The 26,961-nt window shown below is 39.0% G+C and overlaps 1 protein-coding gene across 1 annotated transcript in view; it reads left to right on the top strand.

Annotated features, from left to right (window-relative positions):
- SI (sucrase-isomaltase) overlaps window positions 1–26,961 on the top strand; it is a 155,917-nt gene that overhangs the window by 93,523 nt on the left and 35,433 nt on the right. The window contains exons 38-48 of the mRNA XM_034781458.1: window positions 9,602–9,735; window positions 10,293–10,327; window positions 10,419–10,535; window positions 13,962–14,110; window positions 16,350–16,431; window positions 16,551–16,607; window positions 17,861–17,985; window positions 18,280–18,368; window positions 21,179–21,228; window positions 24,614–24,784; window positions 26,085–26,240. Of these exons, the coding sequence (XP_034637349.1) occupies window positions 9,602–9,735; window positions 10,293–10,327; window positions 10,419–10,535; window positions 13,962–14,110; window positions 16,350–16,431; window positions 16,551–16,607; window positions 17,861–17,985; window positions 18,280–18,368; window positions 21,179–21,228; window positions 24,614–24,784; window positions 26,085–26,240 (1,165 nt within the window). The remainder of the gene's footprint in view (window positions 1–9,601; window positions 9,736–10,292; window positions 10,328–10,418; window positions 10,536–13,961; window positions 14,111–16,349; window positions 16,432–16,550; window positions 16,608–17,860; window positions 17,986–18,279; window positions 18,369–21,178; window positions 21,229–24,613; window positions 24,785–26,084; window positions 26,241–26,961) is intronic.

The raw sequence follows: 26,961 nt of genomic DNA, 5'->3' as shown, positions 1-26,961 counted from the left end.
TGTAGATATTGGGATTTTAAAATAATTATTATGTCTTTACAAAATATTTTCTTTAAGTGCAAGCTTTAGTCTAGCCTTGCAAGAACAGCTAAGTAGAAGATGATAGCAAGATTTTCTGTCTGTTTGTTGTAGCTCTAACTACTCTCTCTCTCTCTCTCTCACACAGCCAACACAGTTTCTCCAACCAGGGTTGCGTGTCACTAGTAATACCTACAAGAATGCCCAACTCTTGCCTAGCCAGCTTTGAGTAGAGAACAGTAAGGAGAAGGGGGTGACAAGATGGCTGGCATAGGGCCTTGTGTAATTCATAGTCAGTGGGTATGTCTACACTGCAAAATTCCCTTCCCCAACTCTGTGGGAGTGAGTCTCAAAGCCTGGGTTCTAGCCCAAACAGGAATGTCTACACTTGCTATTTTCAGCCCCATAGTGTGAGCCAAAGCAATCAACCCAGACTCTGAGATTCACTGCTGTGGGGTTTTTTTCTGCAGTGTAGACATACCTGGTGTATGTGGTGATCTCCTCTGTGCATAATCTACAGAGGATATGGTCTGTTAGAACCTTCTGCTAGTGAGCTTGGCTCTTTATCTCAAGCTGTAGAGACGTCTGCTTTTTATTTCGGGAGATCCCTGATTCAGTCTCTGATATTGACCAAGAAGGCAGCTGTCATATTTGCTAAGAGGGAATTAAAGAGGTCAGGAGCTATAGGAGGAAATAGCTGGGGACACAAAGGAGACAAACTGAGGAAGGGACAGTGGCAGAATGGGAGATTCTAGGTGGCAGGAGCCCGTGATCCTCTTGGAGGGGTTTGCAGATCACTCTCTTTTTCAATTTGTGTCAGTCCTTCCAAACTTTGGTAAGTCGTATTCACTGAAATGTGAGACAGTGAGGCTGTTACGAGTGTATGTACTTTAGCGTGCCAGTATTTTACTAATAGCTGATATATATCAATATTGTCACTAGCGCATGTGAAGATGGGAACTGAACTCATTTGGACTGACAAAAATGAGGCCTGATGGTAAAAAGTTTGAGAGCCACTGATGCATTCTACTTGTTGGACTCTTGATTGGTTTTATTCACTCATATTTTATTGCTCAGTTACTATGATGATTGCTCCAGATAGATAATGCTGACTGTCCTTTTCTTTTGCTTGCACCAACCTCTTAATCGAGATAGGGTGCCCATGAGTGTGTCTTACCAAAGAGGATTCTGCTCTGATAATTGGAATCTGAAGCAGCAAAATTGTTTTGTGTCCTTCAGAATCTTTTTTTCAATTGCTAAATTTAGTTCTTCAACAGAAACTCAAGTGTCTTGGTTTGAGTCCAGCAGTTTCACAATCACCCTCTCCAAGCAGATGCAATTTTCAAGTAACATTTTAAAAAAGAGTTTACCCAAGTCTGATATTACAGAAGATTATTTTCTCACCTACCGGGCCGAAATTAGTTGTACACAGATTCTAATGACTTAATCCATATAATTTTTATGTTGTGCAACCTTAATCGCTGCCTGGCTTTAGCAGAGAAGATTTCTATATATTTCTAATATAGTTTAATTTAGATGCCATCAAATGTTTTCTTGTCCCAACACATTCAGACACAACGTGCTGCATTTTCAACTGATATATCTATTATGAGACAGCTACCCAAGGCCATCTTGGGACAGTGCTCTGCATTTAAGCAAGATCAGTCAATCATAAAAGCGCACACTCTGCTGCTCATTTACAAGACAGAACTATCCTCAGCATTTTGATCAGCTGTTAAGAGCAGTAATTACCCAACAATAACCTAAGTAATTAAAGTAATTAAAATATGAAATACCTTTTGCTTCCAGGTATAGCTATGATGGACTGCTTTAATTATAGCACTGATATTGTTTTGATCTTATGGTATATATCAGGCTACGGTATGTGAATTTGTTATTTTAAATGCAGGGCACTGTATATGCATTCTTGAATTAACATCCTTAACGAAAAATAAGTAATAATATTAAACAGGGAAATTAGTGAACTTTTTATGTAAATGATATGCATAAGCCTTTCTCATTAACAATTTATTTTCTCAGTTCCAAGGCGAACTTTATTATATGTTAATTCCTTACTGAGTAATATCCTATCCTATTTTAGATAATGTCTGATCTAATGATAATATATCTAGGTTGTTTCATTTCCAATTCAATGAGCAAGCAAAGAACAGCATTTTTCTATGGGCCTTAATGACCTTAAAGCCCTTGATAACTTTGATATTACCATAACGAAAGAAAATATCAAGGCCACTTGAATTTTGACTGAGTGGATGTTATATTTGGTAGTATGCCAGTGCATCACTGTCAATCAAGGCACTCGCAGAACTGCTGACAGGACAGTAAGGAATTTCTGATTCTTTTACTGTCAGCCAAATCAAAGTAAAATTTGGAAATTGTCTGTAGACGATAACTTAACACTGATGGGAATATTATCATTGATCTGAGTCTTAAGGATAAAATTAAATCTAGTGATTTCCCCCCGTTTTTAAAAGGTTCACCTGAACAGCAGAAATGACTAAGATAAATGATAGTTTATTCAAACACTTCTTATACTTGAAAATATGGTAAAAACTTCTATTTAAAAATCTTAAATGTTCCAAATTTATCTTCTATGCCAGCATTACTATGGTGTAATATCATAATTAAAGAAGTTCCATAGTAGTACACATGGGAGCAATCAGAGTCAAGAAATAATGATGCAAAGTACAATTTTCTTATCAGGAGGTGCAATATAGCTTACATATATGAACCTAATGAATGATGTTTTCTGGCCATCATTCTGGAATGGCTTCAAGTTAGACTATATTATACAGCGTCTGCACAATCCAGGGGCAAAATTCTGACATTTTCTCAAAGAAAGCATGGGACAGGGGACTGGAGCTATTTCCTGAGCATTTTGCCAGCACAGATCAGACACAGGCAGGAGGACTAGGGAGAGGATGCTTATTGCTGTTTCAGAAATTGAGAACATTCCCTCCCACAGGACCATCTGCTTGACCCCACAAGGTGCATAGATGTATCAGGGCCCCGGCTATCCATGACCCTTTGATATTCTAGATGTCTCTACTCTGTCCCTAATGCTAAGGAAATGCTAGCTGTGTAGCATTCTTTCCTGGTCTTGTGTGATACAAGATGGGAAGCTAAAGCAGAGATGATCTTGGTGCCTTTCATACTCCATATGGCAGCAAGAAACTTCAGGATAACAAAAGCATTTCAGCAAAATGAATCTCTGAAACATATAGGCAATCAGTAATTATTTACACTAGTGTACTGTTTGGCGGTACTTTTTCAATAGTACTTCCCTAAAATGTAAGAACAAAAGTACTAACAATTACAGTCCCCCTGTTTTAAAGATACTATCTTAAAAATGGGTTCTTTTTATTTGCCTTCTGGTTTTTAAACCTTTGTGGTACACTCAGGTCACATTTTTTTAAGTTTTTCTCTGCAACCACAAGGGCTAAAAATTTACTTTATTTTTTTAACAAAAGCAGAGATTCTCAAGTAAGCACTTGTTTGTCAGAATTGGGTCTTTAAATAACATATCAAATATTGTGAGACTGACAGTAAAATCACAAGAGTTTGCAACCTGGGTACAAATACTTATTGAATGGAGCAGCAATACTGAAGTTCATTTTATCAAAGGATAAGAAAGCTGGGGCTATAAAATCATATTCTCTGGATACCTGAGTCGTGCATTTTTAGTCACTAAGCAATAATTCCTAATATGTTACTGGTTCATGGAAGAATCTGCCGGCACATTCAGGGATTAGAAAAATAAGAGCATTATGTATATATGTATATCACTTTTTATTCTGAAAAACCCAAAGCTCTACACCAATGAAATCCATTCACATTTGGTATGGAAAAATGTAAGATTAATTGGTATACAGAGCAGTGCACAAAATTTGGGGGGGCAACAGAGACAAAGGGCTTACCCTGATGGAAGTGTCATTGGCTTATCAATGTCTGCGAAGAGCAGTCAAGATCTTTCTTTAAACTCACATCTAAAAGTCCTGCATAAACAGTAAATTGCATGGAACTCAGTTTCTCTCTCTCTCACATTCATATAAATGGCTGAGCTGGCCGTTTGAAAAAGTTTAGGTATTTCAAACCTGAGCCTTAGACCCCCTAAATCATCACCCAAAAAGGCTCTAACTCTCGGGAAAAAAAAACCTGAGGACAAGTGTGCCTGCCCTCCACTTCACCATTGCCTCTATCCAAACTGTAACTGTTCTATGGGGAAACAAGAGACCTTAATCTCCATTCAGCAGTACTCTCTAGGCAATGGCCTCCAAAACGGTTTATGATTTTGTAGCGCTCAAATTGCAACTTTTGTTTTTTGTAGTTCATAGATTCTAAGGCCAGAAGGAACTCTTGTGATCATCTAGTCTGACCTACAGTATAGCACAGGACATAGAGCTTCTCAAAAATAATTCCTGGAGCAGATGTTTTAGGGTGTCTACACTACCCGCCAGATCAGCGGGCAGCGATCGATCCAGTGGGGGTCGATTTATCGTGTCTAGTCTAGACATGATAAATCAACCCACAAGCTCTCGCCTGTCAACTCCTGTACTCCACTGCCGCGAGAGGCGCAAGCCGAGTCGACGGGGGAGCGGCAGCGGGTGACCCACCACAGGCAAGACACCGCAGTGAGTAGGTCTAAATATGTTGACTTCAGCTACGTTATTCACGTAGCTGAAGTTGCGTAACTTTGATCGACAGCCCCTCCTCCCTCCCCCCCAGTGTAGACCAGGCCTTAGAAAAAACATCCAGTCTTGATTTAAATATTGTCAGTGATAGAGAGTCCACCACAACCCTTGATAAACTGTATCAATGGTTAATTACTCTCACCATTACAAATTTGCACCTTATTTCCCATCTGAATTTATTAAACTTCAACTTCTAGCCATTGGATCATGTTACACCTTTCTTTGCTAGATTGAATAGCCCATTATTACATATATGTTCCCCATTTAGGTACTTATAGATTATAGTGAAGTTACCCGTTCTCTTTGTTAAGCTAAATTGATTGAGTTCCTTGACTATCACTATAAGGCAAGTTTTCTAATCCTTTAATCTTTCTTGTGGCTCTTCTCTGAACCCTCATACCACTATCTTTTTTGAACGGTGAACTCCAGATCTGGACACAGTATTCCAGGAGTGGTCACACCAGTGCCAAATACAGAGGTAAAACAGCCTCTTTACTCCTACTTGAGATTCCCCTGTTTATGCATCCCAGGATCGCATTTGTTCTTTTGGCCGCAGCCGCATATTGGGAGCTCGTGTTCAGCTGATTATCCACCACAGCCCCAAATCTTTTTCAGAGTTAGTGCTTCCCAGGATACAGTCCTCCATTGTTTAAGTATGGCCTACATTCCTTGTTCCTAGATGTATACATTTATATTTAGCTGTATTAAATTCATGTGGTTTACTTGCACTCAGGCTACCAAGTAATCTAGATCACTCTGAATCAGCGATCTTTTCTCATCATTATTTACTACTTCCCTAATTTTTGGGTCCGCTGCAAACTTTTCCCAAGTCATTGATAAAAATGTTAAAATAGTGTATAATCAAGAAACGATTCCTGCAGGACTTGACTGGAAATAGACTTGCTTGATGACGATTCCCAATTGACAGTTACATTTTGAGACCCATCAATTTGCCAGTTTTTAATCCATTTAATGTGTGCTATGTTAATTTTATATTGTTCTAGTTTTTTAATCAAAATGTTATGCAGTACCAAGTTAAATGCCTTGCAGAAGTCTAAGACTATTATGTTAACGCTGTTACTTTTATCAACCAAACTTGTAATCTCATCAAAAAAAGATATTACGTTGGTTTGACACGATCTATTTTCAAAAAAACCATGTTGGTTTGCATTAATTACATTACCCTCATTTAGTTCTTCATTAATCAAGATCTGTATCAGCCACTCCATGATCTTACCTGGGACTGATGTCATTACCCAAGTCATCATGTCTACCCTTCTTAAATATTAGCACAACATTCGCTTTCTTCCAGGCTTCTGGAACTTTCCCATTGCTCCAAGGCTTATTACAAATCAGCAATAATGGTCCAATGAAGTCCTCAGCCATCTCTTTTTAAACTCTTGAATGCAAGTGATTTGGACCTGCTGATTTAAAACTACCTAATTTTAGTAGCTTCTGTTTAACGTCCTCTAGAGATACTAGTGGAATGGAAAGAGTGTTATCATCACCATACGATGACACTATATCATCTGTGTTTTCACCAAATATAGAACAGATATATTATTGGATATTTCTGCCTTTTCTGCATTACTATTGATAATTCTACCATGTCCATCTAATAATGACCAATACCACTGTCGATTATTTTTGTTCCTAATATATTTAAAATACTCCCTATTGTCCTTAGCTTTGATGGCTATACGTTTGTCCTTGTGTCCATTGGCTTTCCTTATCAGTTTTCTACAGTTTCTAACTTCTGATTTATATTCATTATTATCAGCTTCCCCTTTCTTCCATTTATTATGTATTTCTGTGTTTTAGTTTTTTTTTTTTTACAACTGTTTTCACTTCACCTCCATTTTGTAAAACTAGCACAGCCTTATTCCTCAGGTGTGGGATTGTGGCTTTTTAAGCATCTAGTAAGGTGGTCTTAGTGATTCCCAATTATCATTTACATTTTTCTGATGAAATTCTTCCCCCCAGCTGATTTGACTCATATTTTTTCCCCAGCTTTCTGAAAATGGCACATTAAAGCACCAAGTAGATATAGGAGTAGTCTGGACTTCATTCTGCTTGCACATGATAAATGTGATCAAGTCATGATCACTTGTACCTAAGCTACCATTAACTAGCTCAGCCAAGGAGCAAATTCAGAAATCACAACATCCACGTAGTCGCATAACCTCAACATGAACTCCAGCTTTTTACATTACTTGACCTCCTTAACCTGTTTTGAGAACGTTTAGATAGTGTGTTAGTCTCTTGGCTGCCCTTTATTGCCTCCATGTTGATTTACTGCAATCCTCTATTAACTAGACTTTCAGGCAGACTTAATAAACAAAGTCTTTACAAGTAAAATGTAGCAGCCAGTCATAGACTTTCAGGTTAAATTATATTTTTGTTACATCACATATAACTGATGTTCAGGTGTGTATCAGGGTCAATCTTGCAAGGTACTGAGGACTCAACCTAATCCAGCAAGACAATTAAGCACACACTTAACTTTACACGTTTGTAGTCCCATAAAGACACTTTTCTTGACATATACTTTCTTTATGTTTACAGCACTATGTGCAATTTCCAAGTCACTCTACAAATAGAGTAATACAAGCAGAGTATGAAAGTGTTTGATAATACATGACAAAGAAGTAGAAGATACTAGAAAACTTACTGTTTATCTTGGAAGAAATAATTACAATGCATTAGTCTAGTTTAATTACTATGGTAATTTAAGTGACTTGTGTGTTTTCACTGTAATTATAATGTCACTAACGCTGTAAATCCTGCAGAAGAAAAAAAAAAATAAACAGTGCCTTATTGAAGCAGCTGTTCAAGCTATTATTGTGAAGATAGCATTAGAAAGCAATGTGATTTCATCAGTGTAGCTTTTAAACTAGTACTTTATGATTATTTTTGTATAATGATTCACAGTATGTGTTTGTTCACAATGTTACATAGGATCATAGGAATTGTCCAAGGAGGTCAGACCTGTGACCCATCTACTTTGCTATCAGAACAGAGGCTAATATCTGAAACTTCAGAGGAATACTCAAAATGGACAGTTATGCAATAACCAACCCATAGGGGAAATTTCTTCCTAACCTTGTCAGCTAGTAATTGGTTTGCCCTAATGCATCTGGGTTTAACACTGCAGCTGCTTGGACTCTGTGATATCTTGTGGCAATGGGCATAGGTTTTTAGTGCATTGAGAGGAAGGAGGCATGATTGGACAGGCTGCCTCTGCTGAGCAAGATGCAGGTACCCTCTTAACAGCCCAGGCTGGGCAGGGTCACCTCAGCCCACCTCTCCCAGCTGGAAAGGAGGCAGGCATGACTGGAAAAACTGCTTCCAGGGGCTAGCAGCCCTCCTTGCCCATCTGAATGAGGGGAGTTGTCTTTCAGTTTCCATGAGTGATTTTGTCAAAAGCGTATTGAAAATCTAAATATTTTATATTTACCAATTCTCTTTTATCCATTTTAACCCCCCCCCCCCAAGAATTTTAGTAGAGTAGATTGCAATGGCACAAGACTTTCTTTTACAGAAGTTTAGCCCCTTTTCAGTCTGAGTGGCTAGTCAGATTTCAGGACCCTGGGTATATTCCAGTTGGAATTGAAAATTGATGGAGGCTGGTATTCTCTTTGATGCAATCTTGTTTATTTTAAAAGTATGTATGAAGTTCTGCTTCTCCAAACACAGGAGGAAAAGAACAGTTTCTTAGCATACAGCCTCAAGACTCTTTAGCCAACAAACCCAAAAGCTATCACTAGCTTTTCCAGGGTCACATTGTGCTCACAGGCTACTTCTTGGCTTTCTTGCATTTTGCCTCTGCCTCTCTGTTCTTGTCTGTTGTCAGTTTCTGTGTTTTCTCTGACCCACCTCCACACCACATCCAGTGGAGCCCCTGCCCGTGGTGCTAGTTTCTAAGGGTACATCTACACTACCCACCGGATTGGTGGGTGGGGATCAATTTATCATGTCTAGTGTAGACACGATAAATCGATCTCTGATCGCTCTGCCATCGACTTCTGTACTCCACCGCATCGAGAGGCGGAAGCGGCGTCAATGGGGGAGTGGCGGCAGTTGACCCCACGTCGTGAGGACGCGAGGTAAGTTGACCTAAGATGCATTGACTTCAGCTACGCTATTCTTGTAGCTGAAGTTGTGTATCTTAGGTTGATCCCCCCCTCCAGTGTAGACCAGGCCTAAGTAGATGCTAATAGGCTTTGTTTTAGGTGTAACAGCTTAACTGTCTCTCACAACTGTCTTAAATAAAGGGTCTGTGCACAGTGCACACATCAGTTTGAATAAGGTTTTAACTCAATCCTTAACGAGATTTCACCCAGCTCTTGTCCTGATGTCACATTTGTCTGTGTATGTTTTCAAAGTTGTCTTTAATTATTGTTTCCAGTTTGCCTAATATTAGGTCACTGGTATGTATTTCTGCAGTGACCGTGCATCACCTCATGCATTCAATTTTACAGATATTCAAAAGTTTTTCTTCCCTCCAATTCTCCTGAATTCTAGCTGGTTTTAGTGTGAAATTCCATATTCTAGCATCCTCTCTTTTGGCATTTACATTTCTGACTATACCTCAGCTTTATTTGCACTTGATTTTCAGTTTTTAAATTTGTACAAGTACATCAGTCTGAACCATAGTATATTCCAGGGCAAAGGTGAATCCTTATAACTTCTGAAAACATTATTTTAATCTGTTGTTTATACTTATTAATAATACCAATAACTGCATGGTTTTAATTTAAATATCAACATATAAGAAAATACTTTTATTTTCAAAGGAAACCTTATGTAAGGTTTTTTTACTAGAACCGTTTTTTCCACGTCTAATTTACTATTCTTTGTATTTTCATTGTTAGTGCTTTACAGAGCACCACTAATGAACGTGGAATTGTTGTCACCCGTTCAACATATCCCTCTAGTGGAAAATGGGCTGGACACTGGCTTGGTGATAACACCGCAGCTTGGGATCAACTTTATAAATCTATAATTGGTATGTGGAAGCAATAGGATTTACAGTCAATTGATCCTATGCAGTAACTTGCTTCTGGACATGTTTGTCTTTTACTTGCTTTTACTAGGCTTAGATCAGAAGAAATTTAATTGTAGGCAATACAGCCTGCTTAGTTTAGCAATCAGCATTCGTGTTTTAATTGCTTGTTTTTTAACCTTCTCTTGATGGCTGCTAAGCAACTCTTTAGAATTGTTGTGCTTACAAAATAGACATTGGGCTTGATTCTGGGGGTTGTTGAATGCTCTCAACTCCCACTGAAGTCAACTTCCCTTTCCCCCCACAAAATGGCCACCCATTACTTTTAGCCTTTCCCTGTTAGCGATTCTCTCTCTCCCCCTCCCCGCCCAGCTGTCTTTATCTGCTCCTGCAGAGCCAGCTGCCAGCATATCCTGCAAGGGGAAGAAGAACACTATATTAGAGAAACTACAGAAATCTATTTATTTTCATTCCTTTCTGCTAAGTGAATGCTGCTGCAGGTGGCTATTAGACTATCAAAGAAAATAGCCATCAATAAAGTCACCTTACTTTTTTTGCAGGTATGATGGAATTCAGCCTTTTTGGAATATCCTATGTAAGTTAGTGTTGTTACTATACATTTAAAACATCATTACTGAAGTGCAATAATCTACAGCATTCAAATTTATCCTTTTTTAATCTTTCAGACTGGAGCAGACATTTGTGGCTTCTTCAAAGATGCAGAGTATTACATGTGTGTCCGTTGGATGCAGCTGGGAGCATTTTACCCATTTTCCAGAAATCATAATACCATAGGCACCAAGGTGGGTCATAGATTATTTTTATTATTTACTATACATCAATAATGTGCTTGGGCCCACATAAGATATGAAGAGCCCCAAACTTGAAGAGTTCACAATCTAAAGAAAACAGATACAAAGTAGAGAGGGCACACAGCGAAAAGAATGTTTGTTTTTAAATGATGTTGTCATTATTAACTCACTTATCAGAGGAGAAATAATTCTAGCTAATGCTAGTATTCTGTGCACCGGTGCATTTCATTTTCAAACTGTGTTTTCTGGGAAGTTGAAGCTTGACAAATTCAAACTTGAATGAATGTAATTTACCCATTGGAACAACTTACCAAGTGGTGTGATGGATTCTCTAGCACAGGCAATTTTTAAACCAAGATTGGATTCCCCTCCCTCCCCCGTAAAATATATGCTCTAGTTCAAAGAGGAATTAATACAAGGAAATCCTAATGCCTGAGTTATGTAGGATGTCAGACTACACGATCACAGTAGTCCCTTTTGGCCTTGGAATCTTGATCACAGATTCCATGTTATTCTCCAGTATGACCCCTTGTCCCACTTTTGATTCCTGTCAACTCCTGTGACCATTCATTAAGCTGTTTTGGGTGTGGTTTGCATCAAGATTCAACTAGAAAAAATTAAGTCTATTTGAACACAAACCTTTTGGAAATTCATGTTTTGCAGACTGGTTCTGACACACAATATTTGTGACCTAGCTTTCAACTAATCTTGGAAGATTCTGTGCCTCAGTTAATTTAGTTCTCGTTTTCTCCCTCCCAGTGTTGACCTATCAAAACATAGTGACGCAGGCAACCAGTACATTGCTATTTAATGTTAGCTACACTGAGACATTGCTGTGAGGATACAGAAAGACAGACTCTTAATTACACATAGGGTGAGCAGATAGATAGCAAGTGTGAAAAATCGGGACCGGGTGGGGAGTAATAGTAGTAAGTGCCTATATAAAACAAAGCCCCAAATATTGGGACTGTCCCTATAAAATCAGGACATCTGGTCACCCTACTTTAACACATGAAACTTGTTTCACTATGACTGATACAGAATCATGTAAATGGCACTCTCATGTGTCAGCTGGGGCTACTGTGCTCATAGAGTGATTGAACCCCAGGACTGCTATATGGTGTTTACACTGCCACCTTTCATGGGCCATTTGCCAAGAAAAGAGAGCTTTAAACTGTCCTGGGTCCCCTGGGTGGTGCCTGGGCAGTGCTGCACAGTGGATGTGCCCATCCTGGCTCCCTAGTCATGCTCTAATTTACTGCATCTGTGGGAGCCCTGTGTGCGTGGCATCACTGCCCCCTCCATGCAGGTTTTACACCATTAAAGGGCCTGCATCCTAATTTATGACAATGAAACCAGCATATTCTAGGACTGAAGCAAGCTCAGACATTTTTTTACTTGCATGCCTTTTTAAAAAAAAATCTGCACGTACAATGCTCAAGTAAAGTTTTTGTTTTGTTTTTTTCCTCTCTAGTGTACACTTAATGCAGTAAGAATGACCTTCATGTTCTCCTCCCCTAATAGTTCACAATTAGAGGACAAATCAGAAAATGGAATAGTTTAATAAGATTGTAGAGAGTGTGTGCAAATTTATTCTACTTTGCATATGCTGCCTCCATCCGCTACTGTTATTAAAGAATAAAAAACAAAATAATTGTCTAACTGTAGACTGTATTAGCTAAGGAATGTATTGTTGAAAGCTGTAAAACAAGATAAGTGGGAAAACAAAAAATAGAAACAGTACTTATGTTCTAGTTAGAGCTTCAGGTCTAGCAGAGTCGAGCTATTTATATGGCATATATCTAATGGATTAAAGTCTCCTTTTTAAAAACAGTGTGCTTTATCTTGCAGCAGCACACCTTTCAATAGGCCTTTTAAAGCCTTTAAAAATGCAGATTCAGGGTTATCATGTTGCTTCCATTCTTACCCAATTTGCCAAGGTATTGTTCAGTACATTTAATAAAGATTGAAAGTGCTCCCTGACATCACTCATTAGTGCTCTTTTTACTTTTTGAAAGTCCTGAGTGCTGCCCTGCAGGAAAGAAGGATAATAAATTATGTACAACACAATGTGTCATACATTCAGTGGAGTTTGTATTAAACTCCCCCCCACCCCTCCCATGTGCCCACTAGGTTTTTCAAGCCTTCCTTTAAGCCCACAGTGACATCTACTGTTATTTAATACCACTTTGTCCTTAGGAGTGAAAAGCACTGCAGTTTAGGGAGAAAAAAGAGTTTACATTACATAGTCGCAGAAAGATCTTTTCAGCTAGGAATAAAATATATGGAGATATACCTATCTCATAGAACTGGAAGGGACCCCAAAAGGTCATCGAATCCAGCCCCCTGCCTTCACTAGCAGGACCAAGTACTGATTTTGCACCAGATCCCTGAGTGGCCCCCTCAAGGATTGAACTCACAACCCTGGGTTTAGCAGGCCAATGGAATTTAAAGTAAAAGTATAATATAAAAAAATAGGAAACATGCATATTAGTCCATATATAAATATTACCAATTATCTCAACTATTTTATTACTTCAAATAAAAAAAAATGGTAGGCTTAAGTCAGGGAAATATCTGCAAAAGGTAAGGCTGTTGAAAAATCATTTAATATTACTCTTTGGCAGAGAACTTTTCAACCAAATTTCAAGTTGGTGGCCAGTTAATAATAATTAATTTACAGCTCCCTCCAAAAAGAGAGTTGTCAATGGAAATATTCACAGAATCAAAAATATAGCAATTCTCTCAGGTTCTAAAACAATAAAATACTACCAATATCCTTGTAAGTGGCTGTGAAAAGATGCTTTTATTAATAATTGTGGTTTTGATGCAAAAGCTGGATATGAATCAATATAGATATAACCAGAGGTTATAATAATTGTAATTTAAATGTAATAAATTCAATAAAGAATCAAAAAGAACAGGAGTACTTGTGGCACCTTAGAGACTAACAAACCTATTAGAGCATATGCATCCGATGAAGTGGGTTGTAGCCCACGAAAGTTTATGCTCTAATAAATTTGTTAGTCTCTAAGGTGCCACAAGTACTCCTGTTCTTTTTGAGGATACAGACTAACACGGCTGCTACCCTGAAATAAAGAATCAGTTCCTCTCACTCCCTTGTGAAGGTCACTGCAATCACTTCCATCATCTAGGGCCAAACTTTCCAACTGGCAGCTGAAAAGTGTATGCCCCCCAAATGCATATACATGTGTAAAAAGGAACTTGCATGTGCAAATCAGGTAGTCAAGAATGCGTTATTTAGGATTTTCAGGAAATGCTAATGTACCTTAGAGGATCAGGTCCATAATGTGCTTATAAAATTAAATAAATTAATAATTACAATCAAGGAAGAAAGGTGAAAAGGGGTATGAGAGAGATTCTGCAATTGGAGTAACAGTTTCTTTCGATTTTTAGAGGCAAGATCCTGTTTCCTTTGATAAACAATTTGAAAATATTTCCAGAGATGTACTCAATACAAGATACACACTGTTACCTTATCTCTACACTTTAATGTATGAAGCTCACGTTCATGGTAGCACTGTAGTGCGTCCTGTCCTCCATGAGTAAGTATGAAATGTTTCATCAGTTTGACAATAATTTGTTTTTTAACTTAAACTCATGAGTTTTCCTGAAATTAGCTCAAACTGTACTCTTCAGCTTTTTTTTTATAAGAATGTTTATTCTAGTATGTAGGGATATTTGGTTCCCAATTTTATTTTCTAGAGGGCAACCTGGTGTCATGTAACCCCACATCTACAGGGGTAGCTTGAAGGTACTAAGTTCCCTCTCAGTTCCTATTGAAGGTGTCAGCAACTCATAGGATTGGGTCCATTTCTTGTTTTCACAACCCTCCCTGGACTTTAGTGTATCTCATTGACCGTTATCTATTCCTCTTCCTACTCCTTGTCATCTGTAGTAATTTTCCTCTCTCTCTCTCTCTTCATACCATCTCACAACTAGGTGCTACTATAATTCTGCTACTGATGGAGTCCTCGTCTACATATCTCCTACTACTTTTAATAGTTTTCCCGTTCTTTTCCTTCTCATGGACTCTGTCTTAATTCAAATCCTAGCTCCGTGAGGCAGGCAAGAACCCATTATTTGGCTCTATGCAAAACTCTACATTTATGTCTCTGTGTAATATGTGTCCCAGTTTTAGGGATCAGTCTTTACTGAGTAGATGGGAGTTCTGTCTGCTTTAGAGGGTGGACACATGTAGTCCAAAATGTCTCAAAATGGTTAGTGATTTTGGATACCTCCGTTTTGTATTTTTCTTGTTGCATTTGTTCTGAAAACACAATAGAGAAAAGTTAAAAACAAAGATCACATTTTATATTGTAAATTATCAATGGTTTATAAAGGGTTAATAGATGTTATGATATGATACAGATATGAGTTCTATATCTTATCATTTGTTATATGCACATCAATAGAAGGTGTTAATGATGATTATAAACAACCTATTGACCTGTTGGACTCTGTATATATCTATAACAATTTATTTACCATTTATCAATCATTCTTTTACCCTTTATTAACCATAATCCGTATGAATTGTGTGACCAAAAAACCTTTACATTGAAGTAAATGGTGATTGACTTAACTATTCAGCTCCAGGATCTCCTTCCTGAGGCACTGTATCTTCTGGATATTGCACTGGGGATGGTGCTGCTCTGCTCTAAAAGGTGCAATCCAGCTCAAAATACCGCAAAATATTTTTTCTGGATTCATAAACGTAGCAATTATGGACAGAGAGACATGAATTATGTAATTATTGCAGTGTAATTATGTTTAAAGTATAGGACTTCCCTTGAGTTTTCAGATGTGAGTACATTTTGATTTTTGGAGGGTGGGGAAAAATAAGGAGATTGATCATTTTGTAGCTTTCAGCCTTAACTGACAGTAATATACTCTCTCCTTAATATTGGATTTTCAGCATCTATCAGAATAGATTAGTGAAGTTATCCATTCTCTTGCTTCAGCTTAATTTCTGTCAAACACTTTATTATAGTTCTGTGGAATAATCACAATGAGAAAATTGAGTCACTGTTTCTCCTGTTACCAACCTTCCAATCCCAGCATTAAAAATAAATACATTATAGGAATAATTTCCAAGTTTAGTAATAGATTTAGCTGGGTTGCTTCAGCATTTGTAGATACTTGGTTCTTACTGTTTCTTTGACCTCAAGATAAATGAATGTTTTCATTGGTGTCCTTTAGAGATGGTAAACTAGACTGAATACAATAAGAACTGACCTAAATCTTATTGTCAAAATCAGACTGCATCCTGACTTTGTAAAGGTTTAAAAATATTAGGGCTAGACTAACTCACTTGAGTAACTCGGGGCAAATTATGTAAGCAGCTATCCAACAACGTGAGGAAGAGATTCTCAGTCTGGCCCTTAGATAATATTACTATTATTGTGTTAATGAATAAGGATCTAAAAATGAAAGTGACTAGAAACAGACCTTTTTAGTTTCATGATCTAAACTACAACATATATGAATAGTGATACCTTACACTTCTATAATGTGTACCTTACACTTCTATAATTTTCATCTGAGAATCTCTGTAAGCCCTTGGCATACATGAATTGATTACATGAATGAGGAAAAGTAAATTAGATGTTTAAAATTGGTCTAGTTTTAATAATCTGAGTTATTAAAAGAAGAAACATAAATAAGGTTGGGATGTGTGTGGTGGGGAAAGATGAAATTTTTAATCACCCAGTGTGCTTTAAGAAGGAAACTCTTTTGAAAAGATTGCTATCATATATGTGGTAATGATTTTACTGCTTTAAGGTTTGTGGAAGACAAAGAAACATGGGATGTATACAAACAATTTCTGTGGGGACCTGCACTGCTCATTAGCCCTGTACTGGAGGTAAGAATTTAGATATTTAATTATATATAAGAGTACGTTTAGATATACTTTTTTTATTTTTTTATTTTTTTATTTTTTTTTGCTTTAAAGAAGATAACATGTATGTGTTTCAATTCCAGAATGCTACATCCGTGTTGGCTTATATACCCAATGCACGCTGGTATGATTATTACACAGTAAGTAACATAAATGTTTTCTATTGACCATCTAACTAATAGTAAAAACTATTAGCAGAATAATCTGCCAAAGGTGGTGGTGGAATTCCTCACTTGATGTGTTTAAATACAACTTTACACTATACTTTGTTCATATTTTTCATGCAAACTACATCCCCAAGTGTTTTTTATAGACTTAAGTAATACAAGAAGGTGATAGAATTAAATGGAAGAAAAACCTCTAGTCAATGACAAAGAGAGGTGTATGAAGGCTGTGAAAGTTGGCAAGAGATATAGACCTTAACAGCAGCAGCACAATTATAGTAGCACATAGTTGTGAGATGGTGTGGAATGATAGAGGGGAGGCCACTGATAGTTGAAGAGGAGTAGGAAGGGGAATAGATATTGAGAAGGTGGTTGAGATAGGATATGGAGGCTTTTAAAACCAAGGTTTTGTTGGGAAATGACATCATTTTGGAAATGAAGCTCTAGACCTTGGATCCAATCCAGTGAGCCACCAAGCATCAATAGGAATTGAGGGTACTTATCACTGCCAAGCTGCCCCTGAAGATGTCAAGATAGGGATGGGGATTACAAGCCACCAGGTTCCCCCATAGAGAGATAAAGGCACTTGTGTGCAGAGTTAGGAAAGCTCTGGTCTGACCTGAATTTTCTCTCAGATTCTTCCAAACTATTCGCCCGGGTTTGCAAACCTGGCCAATAAGTTCACACTAATATAATGTGTTAGCTTAGTGTAACTTTAACTTTGTTACAAAATTTTCACCTAGCACCTACTTATGAGTGAGCTAAAAGGTCAGGTGTTTGAAAGTCACAAACATGTTACATTCTCAAACGTCTTTAGCCCCAAAACACTTCGGTTGATTTTTAATCCCTGAAATATTCTATCTGAGGTCTTTGGCAAGAGAGCAGAAGTGGGGCAGCTTTAGCTGCATCTGCCTTCTGCAAAGGCAGGGGAAAGCCTGGGAAGAAAGAAGCTGAAGAGAGAAGTAGGCAGCAAAAAAGGCACCAAAATTATAATTACTTTGTGGTTTAGCTCCTTGATCTGTGCTCCACTTTGTTGCACCCAAAGTCTACAATTTTCAAAATTTTATTCCATATTTTGAAGAACGTGAAAACGACAGCCCTGTTTACACATTTAAATCAATATTTCTGTGGCAAAAAGTCATTAACATATTTAGGATCTCCTTCCTTGTTTATTTACATTAGTATGAATTAGAAGTAACTCTGTTGAAATCAATTATTTTTATTTATAGGAGGAACAGATTGCATTCAAGGGACAGTTCCACAACCTATCAGCTCCTCTTGAACATATCAACCTTCATATCCGCGGAGGTTACATCATCCCATGGCAGGACCCTGCTAATAATACCTTTTACAGGTACTATGAAATTAATAGGAAAAGTTAAAACTGGTTTCTTTTATTTTTAATGGGAGCTCTTTGAAAGCTGCTTAGTGGTTTGGAATATTAAAGACCCAGTTAAAATGGCCTAAAGGACAGATTGCAGGTGAGGTATGAGATGAATTCGATTGATCATATGGTTGATGAAAATGAGAGAAACAGAGGGAGAGAGACAATCTAGTCTAAGAATGTTCCTATATAGCTTAAATAGTTACGACTCTGAGGAAATAGACAAATAGTAATGTGTTTGCTGACAATTTTTTTTTTTTGTAGCCGACAAAACTCAATGGGACTTACTGTTGCTTTAGATGATAATGGGTCCGCTCAAGGTCAGCTTTACTGGGATAATGGGAACAGCATTGGTAAGTTTTAATAGTAAATTGAAGTGAGAAGATTTACTTACATCAAGAGTAAAGTTTCCTAAGTTGCATAATTTTTTTCTCCTTCTTGGTGCTGCTGATTTCTACAGTTTTTAGTTTTGAATGTATAAAATGTCATTTTTATAAAGTATTTGATGTGCAAACACTTGTAGAGACATGTATTTCAGCATATACAACAAAGTTGCAAACACTTACATGTATGCATAGTACTGTTGTATTCAATGGGACTATACATGTGAATATATGTATCTATGCTTGCGTTTGCAGGATCTTAGTCATAAATAAATTCTAAGATCCTGATAGTGCTGTCCTATTTACCATGTATGTGTGAATAGCTGAACCTACTCAGAGCCCCCACTGAAGTCAGGGAATTCCATATGAGCACAGGATCCCTCCGATATGTATGCTATAAATTTCAGGATCAGGGCCCAGAGCTGGAAAGCTCTAAAGAACAGTGCTTGAAAAACAAAAAGTCAAGTTAAACCCATAGTACAGTACAATAATACTGATTTGTCTCACTGAAGTTCTATAACATTATTGCTTTCAGAATTCAGATTTTTCACACCATAACTTATATCATTAAGTCTAGTATGTGTAATAAGAGAGATCATGCTTTATCCTCATAATTTTGCAAAATCTATGGTAAATATAACCATGTGAGTTAAGAATGAAGTGAGAAGTCTGAATTGATTTTTCTAGCATTAGTAAATTTAAAAATATATCCATCATATCAAGTGCGTATCTCACACAATCCACAATAGGTCTCCTCTGAGCTTTCAATAGCTCCTTTGGCATCCTTAACAATCTCAGTAGAAGTGCACGGGGTGCTGTCAGCGTGCTGTGAGGTGCATTGAAGTATGCCAAGCTTTGAGTGATTTGGGTTTGGAACTATTTACTATGTTCATAGAGTTTAATCATAGCTTAATTAAATTAAACTAGCTTGCAAGGCAAGGTGCACTTCAACCATGTCTCAGTGATCTATTTTTCAGAAATCAGGAAACTGTGCTGGCTCTGGTTATCAGCATTACCGCGTGGTAGTGTAGATCCCCAATCTGAGGCTTACAGAGAAAATAGACACTGATGTTTTCAAAAGAGACATTCCTATCCATCACAGTAATGTGTAAATGGATAGTGAATAAAGTAGGAGGCGGGGAATTGCTGGCGTGCCTTGTGGGAGGTTCACAAACCCTTAAATCTCTGTTTGACGGGTTAGGAGCAGTCCTCCCCTGACATTTGGGAGATGACTGAGAAACAGGAGCCTATGTACTGATTCTCAGAGAGTTGTTAGCTTTACCTTTGATTTGAGGTCTCCATCTCCACAGCGTGAGACTTACCAAAGAGAACATTAAAGCTGATATGCAATAGTCTTTTACAAAATACAGGGAGAAATAAAAAGCTCAGACTGAAGTCCAGTCAAATATGAATTCCCTGACCCTGTATGTACTACACTTCTTTCCCTCTGTCAAATGGGGTGGATAGAAATTTGGAGCTTTCAATACATAACTTTGCCCGACTCAAACATGGAATAGATAGTCTTCCCCGCAACTTTTTATTCTTCTTATTGTCGGCCCTCAAATGGATTCTTCCTTTCAGTGCCCATCCTTTAGACAGACCCTTCCCCTGGCCCCTGATAGCCTTATCCCCAGCACTTGCTTTGTTTCTCATTGAGTCACAGCTTTGTGTGATCCCCTCCAATCACCAGGCCCAGATCCAAGAATCCTCTTCAGGCCTTAATCCAGGAAAGTACCAGAAGCATGTACGTCACTTTAACTACATGAGTAGTCCCATTGAAGTCAGTGGAACTACCCAGGTACTTAATCTAGCCTCAGTCTGCCCTCGCCTTTACGGCTAATAATTAAGGATAAGATTTTGTCACAGACATTTTTAGTAAAAGTTACGGACAGGTCACGGGCAAAACAGAAAAATTCACAGAAGCTGGGACCTGTCCCTAACTTTTACTAAAATATCCCTGAAAAAATGGGGATCTGCAGATCCTCACAGTACTTCAAGTGGAACAGCTACAGGGACTAGGAGCTGCCTGTAGCAGCTGGGGACTGCAGGGTACCCCTGCTGCCTGCAGCTCTAGGCATCTCCTCTGGGGGCTGGGAGCTCGGGGTTCCCCGCCACCCACAGTGGTCAGGCGCTTGGGTTGCTCTGCAGTAGCCCGGAGCTACCCGCCACCCTGTGCAGCCACAGCAGCCGGGAGCTTGGGGGTTCTCTGCTGCCACCCACCAGGAGCTGAGGTGGAGATTTCCCACTGCCCTAGTGGCAAGAAGCTGGGGGGTTCCCCTGCCACCCGTGGCGGCAGGGGTATTCCACAGCTTCCTGCCCCAGTGGGTGGCGGGGGACCCTACAGCTCCCGACCACTGCAAGCCGAAGTCAAGGATTCCGTGACTTACACGACCTCCGCGACAAAATCACAGTCTTACTAATAGTGATGAACCCATATGTAACCTGGGACAGGCTAAAACAAACAAATTGAATTTCATTTGACACAGCTGATATTTAAAAATAGTCAGACCAGGTTTTTTCAACGTTTGTACCACTTTTTTTTTTTGTTAAGATTTTGAATGTTGACTTTACAAACAGAAAACGTTTAGAGCTTTTTCTCTCACTTATACAACATATGTTTCTATTGAGGGTTCTAAGTGTGTTTATTATGGAAACAGTGGCATGTTTTACACAATAACACAAGAATTGTATTTAGAATAATTTTTTTAAAATGGTCATGAATATTCATCAAAATAAAATTATAGTGGGATACATTTTAATCTACTGCTTTCTCGTTACAGATGCATATGAACAGGGTGCTTATCTGTTAGAAACATTTAATGCAAGTCAGGTGGGTATCAGGTGACATCTGGTTCTTCCGTTATGTTTAGGGGTTATTAACACTTCCTTATTGATTTTCTCCACACTGTTCATGATTTTGTAGACCTCTGTCATATTCCCCTCCTTCCCCACCACCACACACCTTTAGTCATCTCTTTTTCAAGTTGAACAGCCCTGATCTTTTGAATCTCTCCTCTTATGCAAGCTGTTCCACACCCTTAATCATTTTGTTGCCCATCTCTGTACCTTTTCCAGTTCTAATACATCTTTTTTTGAGACTGGGCAACCAGATCACCATGCAGTGTTCAAGGTGTGGGTATTCTATGGATTTACACAGTGGTATGATATTTACTGTTTCGTTATCTATCCGTTTCCTAATTGTTCCTAACATTAGGATTGGTGTTCATTAGTTAGTGTTCAGCAAACTCAAATGTAAACATGATGTAATTTCCTTAATTCTGGGTGTTATAACAGAGATCTTTATATCTTCTACCTCAGTGGGTCTCAATCTAGGGCCGCCGCTTGTTCAGGGAAAGCTCCTGGCAGGCCGGGCCAGTTCTTTACCTGCCACACCTGCAGGTTTGGCTGATCGCGGCTCCCACTGGCTGCGGTTCGCTGCTCCAGGCCAATGGGGGCTGCAGAAAGGGCGGCCAGCATGTCCCTCGGCCTGCGCATCTTCCTGCAGCCCCCATTGGACTGGAGCAGCGAACCGCAGCCAGTGGGAGCCGCGATCAGCCAAATCTGCAGACGCGGCAGGTAAACAAACCAGCCAGGCCTGCCAGGGGCTTTCCCTGCATAAGCGGCTGCCCTAGTTTGAGAACCACTGTTCTACCTTATATTCAATGGTGGGCTCAAACCAGAACTGCAGATGTGATTACACGCAGACTTTCAAAGAGAAAGATTGGTTTACAATCCAAACACAGATCATGGGTCCTAATTTCACAGCTGGTCTCACTCTACAGTGAGCTATATCAAAATCCCAGTTCTGAACACTTGTAGTTTCCGGAGGTGGTTGTGTAGAAATGGGAGTGAGATAAGCTGTTGTATTGAGATTGTCTGTAATTGCATTTAACATGCTATATTTTATTTGAATAAATTGTAATAAATACATATTTAAGAAGTACACCTCTACCCCGATATAACGCGACCTGATGTAACACAAATTCGGATATAACGTGGTAAAGCAGTGCCTCCGGGGGGGCGAGGCTTCGCACTCCGCGGATCAAAGCAAGTTCGATATAACGCGGTTTCACCGATTTTTTTGGCTGCTGAGGACAGTGTTATATCGAGGTAGAGGTGTATTGTGAAGATATTTTAAATACTCTGTTTGATAGTGAAACTATATTTCATAAAATGTATTTGTAAAACTTAAACATTTACATATGCAGAAATCAAAGTAACATGAGGCTAATAGTATCATTTTGTCAGCTGCACTTTCGCTGTCATTTTACCAATCTATTTAAATGAGTACATTATAGCTCGTCATCTCATGCATATTTTTAAAAGCAACATGCCATTAAACACACACATATCTATAAATTCCCTGTGGTATAGAGAAAAACAACATGTATTATAAAGGAACTCATCCAACCTGAAATATAGTCACATTTAAAAAAAAAAAGTTCTAGGTGGTTTCAGGTACCCCTATATTCATATACCAGTTTTTATTGTTTGCTGCTGTCTGCTGTGGTAGTTCATAATACAGGGGTGTGGGGGGGGGGGTAGGGAAGGAAACGACTTATGGAATCTTCCCTCACCATAACCTGAAGGACCAGACAAAATTGCTAACCCTGCACTTCCAGAGTACAGAGATGACTCCTTTCTAGCATCATCTGAGGCACAATTCAACCCATATGTGGTGGGGAGGGGATGTGTAGGTACATGGTTCAGACCCCCTCCACACTGGTTTGGAGGGCTGAACAGCCCTGGAACACAGGGATAGTGATCTGAACACACTCCCTATGAGACAAGGGAGTTCTTTGTCACCTAATGCAGGGCTGTAATTGCACAGAGGAGCCCAGGATTTGGCCCACAATTTCAACAAGAATTTTGCCTGATTAATGATTGCATGAAAAGTGAATGAGCTATTTACATACAGATGTCTGTGGCAGAGCAGGAAATGAACCTAGATCTCTCAGATCCCAGGCTAACCAGGCTAACTGGGTCATTCTTCCTCCTTGGAAGAAAACAAAAAAGAAGTAAACAGATCTACAGTTACACTGAAATTAATCAAGAACATGAGGTTACTGACTTTCCATGCCTTCTCTCACCTTTGGGTCTGCATTTTACCTGTTATTACAGACTGTACTAAAGGCATGTGTATACTGGAGCTGGAGGAGTAATTTCCAGCTCGGGTAGACACTTCTGTACTAGCTCTGATGATGTTAATACACTTTAAATAGCTGTATTAGCTGCAGCTGCCCGGGGTACGGGAGGGGCTAGCTGCCCCGAGTACATACCTAGGTTTCATACGGGACTGTACTTGGGTAGCTAACCTGTCCTGCTGCCCATGCAGTAGCAGCAGCAACTATGCTGCTACCTTTTAACACACTAGCGCCATCAGAGGCAGAGTGGATATGTCTACCCAAGCTAGAAATTGAACCTCTAGCTCTACTGTAGTCTCCTTAGTAGCGTGCGTGCAATCTGACCCAGCTGGAGCAGCAGGCATTATTGTGCAATGCCTCTTGGTGCTCTGCACGTGCAGCAGAGAATGCATTTACTGCTCCACCTCTCACAAGGGTGGACCAAGTGTTCCTTTCTCATCTGGTGGGTGAGGAGGAAAGGAGAGCCCAAGACCCTGCTGCTTCCACGCTTCTTTGGGGTTGGTTTTTCAATAGGGATCCCTAGCAAGGAAGGACTGCAGTTGTGGCTGACCTCTGTGCATGTACAGAAGGGAAGAGGAAAACACTCCTTCTGTTGTCCCCCTTAACATGCAGTCCTACCTGGAGAAGCTACATTTTGATGCATATGGGTATTATATACAGGTACCTGTTGCATAGCCATCCAACATAAGAAACACGTAAGTGTGTCTGGAAAGAAGGAACCACATGATTTTTAGTCTGATAATCAGGGATAAATGATCATACTATAAGGGTAGGTCTACACTCCGGGTCCGGCGGTAAGCAATCGATCTTCTGGGATCGATCCCGGAAGTGCTCGCCGTCGACGCCGGTACTCCAGCTCGGCGAGAGGAGTACGTGACATCGACGAGGGAGCCTGCCTGCCGTGTCTGGACCCGCGGTAAATTCGAACTAAGGTACTTCGAATACGTAGCTGAATTTGCGTACCTTAGTTCGAAGTGGGGGGTTAGTGTGGAGCAGGCCTAAGACACTATCACATCAATTTGATGGCAAGTTGGGATAATATGAATCTAATATATTTTGTTGTCTTTTCAGCATGTTTTAGATATTAAGGTTGTGCACAATGGATACACTGACCCAAACAATTTAAAATTTGATGAAATTAAAATCTTGGGAGTTGCCGAAGCACCTTTAGCTGTTACAGTAAAACAAAATGGTGTGACAGTTCCATCTCTCCATAATTTCAACTATACTCCTACGAAAAAGGTAAGCAGCTAATTCAAGGGTATTAAGACATCTGTTGAATAATGTAACCTTTCTTCCTTAAACTTGGCATTGAATCAGATTTTAGTTGCAATATTAAGTCCTATATTTTTTAATAAATACAAAAACGTACCACTAGAAATGATTGCATTGAGAAATCAAACAACCTGGAATTGTTGTATGATGTTTAGTAAATAACACAAAATGTAATCAAACGGTTTCAATTTGACAAGATCAAAAAGAAAAGAAAATATAGCAGAGCGTATGTGCAGTGTGGCTAAGTTATTGCTGCAGTAAAAACCTTAATCTTTGGAAATTCCTAACTCTGAGTGCTTGATTTTTTCCCCCCAACCCTCCTAAAAGCTTATTTAAGCCCTAAGAGAACTGAGAGGGAATATAGTATCTCCAACAAGTACTTACTGAGAAGCTAGATGATTCTGTTCTTGCCACCCATTTCCTTCCTCCTCCCTTCCCCTGCCCCTGTATAATTATTTAACTTTTTTGTTGTGTTTTGTCAAATATAGGCTATATGCAGTTCAGGGCAAAGACCCTACCTCTATGGGTTAAATCTTGGCTCCACTGGAGCCATTGGCAAAACTCCCAGTGGGCCATGATTTGACTCTGCATGTTTTGTGAAATATCCAACACATTTCTTATTGTCTCATAAAATAATAAAAAGATTTCCCAGAAATAAAAAATCTCCCCTGGGGAAGAAGTCAGTATTAACTATAAATAATAATTGAGTCAAGCACTCCTAAATGCAGTTGAAACAAATCCTGATGATCATGGTGGCCTTCAAGACACATTCCTCTGGACTGCCTTTCAAATATAAACATAACTCCTGTAGCTGCTTTTAGGGTTGCCACTCTTCTGATGGAAAAATGCAAGCTTATCCCCACCCCCAGCCTCTTCCCAAGGCTTTCTACAAAACTGTATCCTTTATTAAGTCTGAGGCCTTTCTGCCTTGCGCCTGAAACATACAAAAAAAAAAAACCTATCGTATTTAGCTGTGCTATCATTCCTTGGATGGGAAAGCAGGAATTCCTGTGCACAGGTGAAATCAGAATGGACTCCAAGCTTTTAAAAAGAAAGAGCAGGATACTGATCTTTACAGGGTCCCTGGGAAGCCCATAGATTGGAATTCAAAATCTGTGTCATATTAAAATAAGTCACAGATAATTGTTTCATATTTGAATTAGGGGAAGAAGACAAAAAGAAAACCCTATTTAATAAGTAGTGTGAGAGCTGAAAAATGTAATGGCCTCAGGTAGATTTCTTGTTGTCTTTTGTTTCCTTTCAAAAGCTGCTGCATATTACTGGGCTTCAGCTTGGACTAGGGAAACCATACTCAGTGGACTGGTCTTCGGTCCTCATTGTTGAAGACAATGAAAAATTTAACTGTTATCCTGACTCAGGTGCATCACAAGAAAATTGTACTGCTCGTGGCTGTATCTGGCAGGTAAGCAGAAATGATTTGTGAGAAGCAAGAATAAGGACACTACTTTAATAACACTAACTTAATTTATCTCAACTAAAAGAGTTGCTGACTAGGGTTTTTAGGTATTTGATGAGTTTGCAGAATTGTTTTAGCATTTGTTTGAGATGTTTGAGAGATGAAAATAAGTATGACTAATAATAATAAGTATGATCAAGGTTGCCACCCATTTTGGACATTGCTTCTCAGGGGATCACTTGGCAGCTCGCTTATGCATGACAGGCAGAATTAATCATCCTTACCACTATAACCATCACTACCACTGCTGGGACTCAGGCATTTGCCATTTTGCCATTGGGCTCTCTTTTTCCTGATCTGAAAAGACCAGCCAAAAAGAGGAAATCGGCTGACATCAGCATCCCCAGAGCTGGGTCTTGAGCAACTCCTAAGATGTGAACCTGAGGTTTCTACACTTAGTACCATCTCAAGTATCACTTCATCCCTATTCTATTTTTCTCTCTTTCCCATCCTTCTCTTTAGCTGTTTGATTCCAAGCTTGATTAGGATAAGGAGGACAATGGTAATCTGTGTGCCAGGCAAAGATTTCACTTGATTCTAATGGAAGTAAGATTGAGTTCTCAGTGAAAAGATCTTCTCAGTATGCTCAGTCAATGAAATTAGTAAGTAAATAGGTGAATTCTCAGCCATTTCCTCCTGAACAAAAGGCACTTCTCGTCATTTAGAG

This window comes from Trachemys scripta, chromosome 9 (genome assembly GCF_013100865.1).
Source record: "Trachemys scripta elegans isolate TJP31775 chromosome 9, CAS_Tse_1.0, whole genome shotgun sequence".
Classification (NCBI taxonomy): domain Eukaryota; kingdom Metazoa; phylum Chordata; order Testudines; family Emydidae; genus Trachemys; species Trachemys scripta.
Note: the sequence above shows the minus strand (reverse complement) of the source record. Positions and strands in the feature narration are given on the sequence as shown.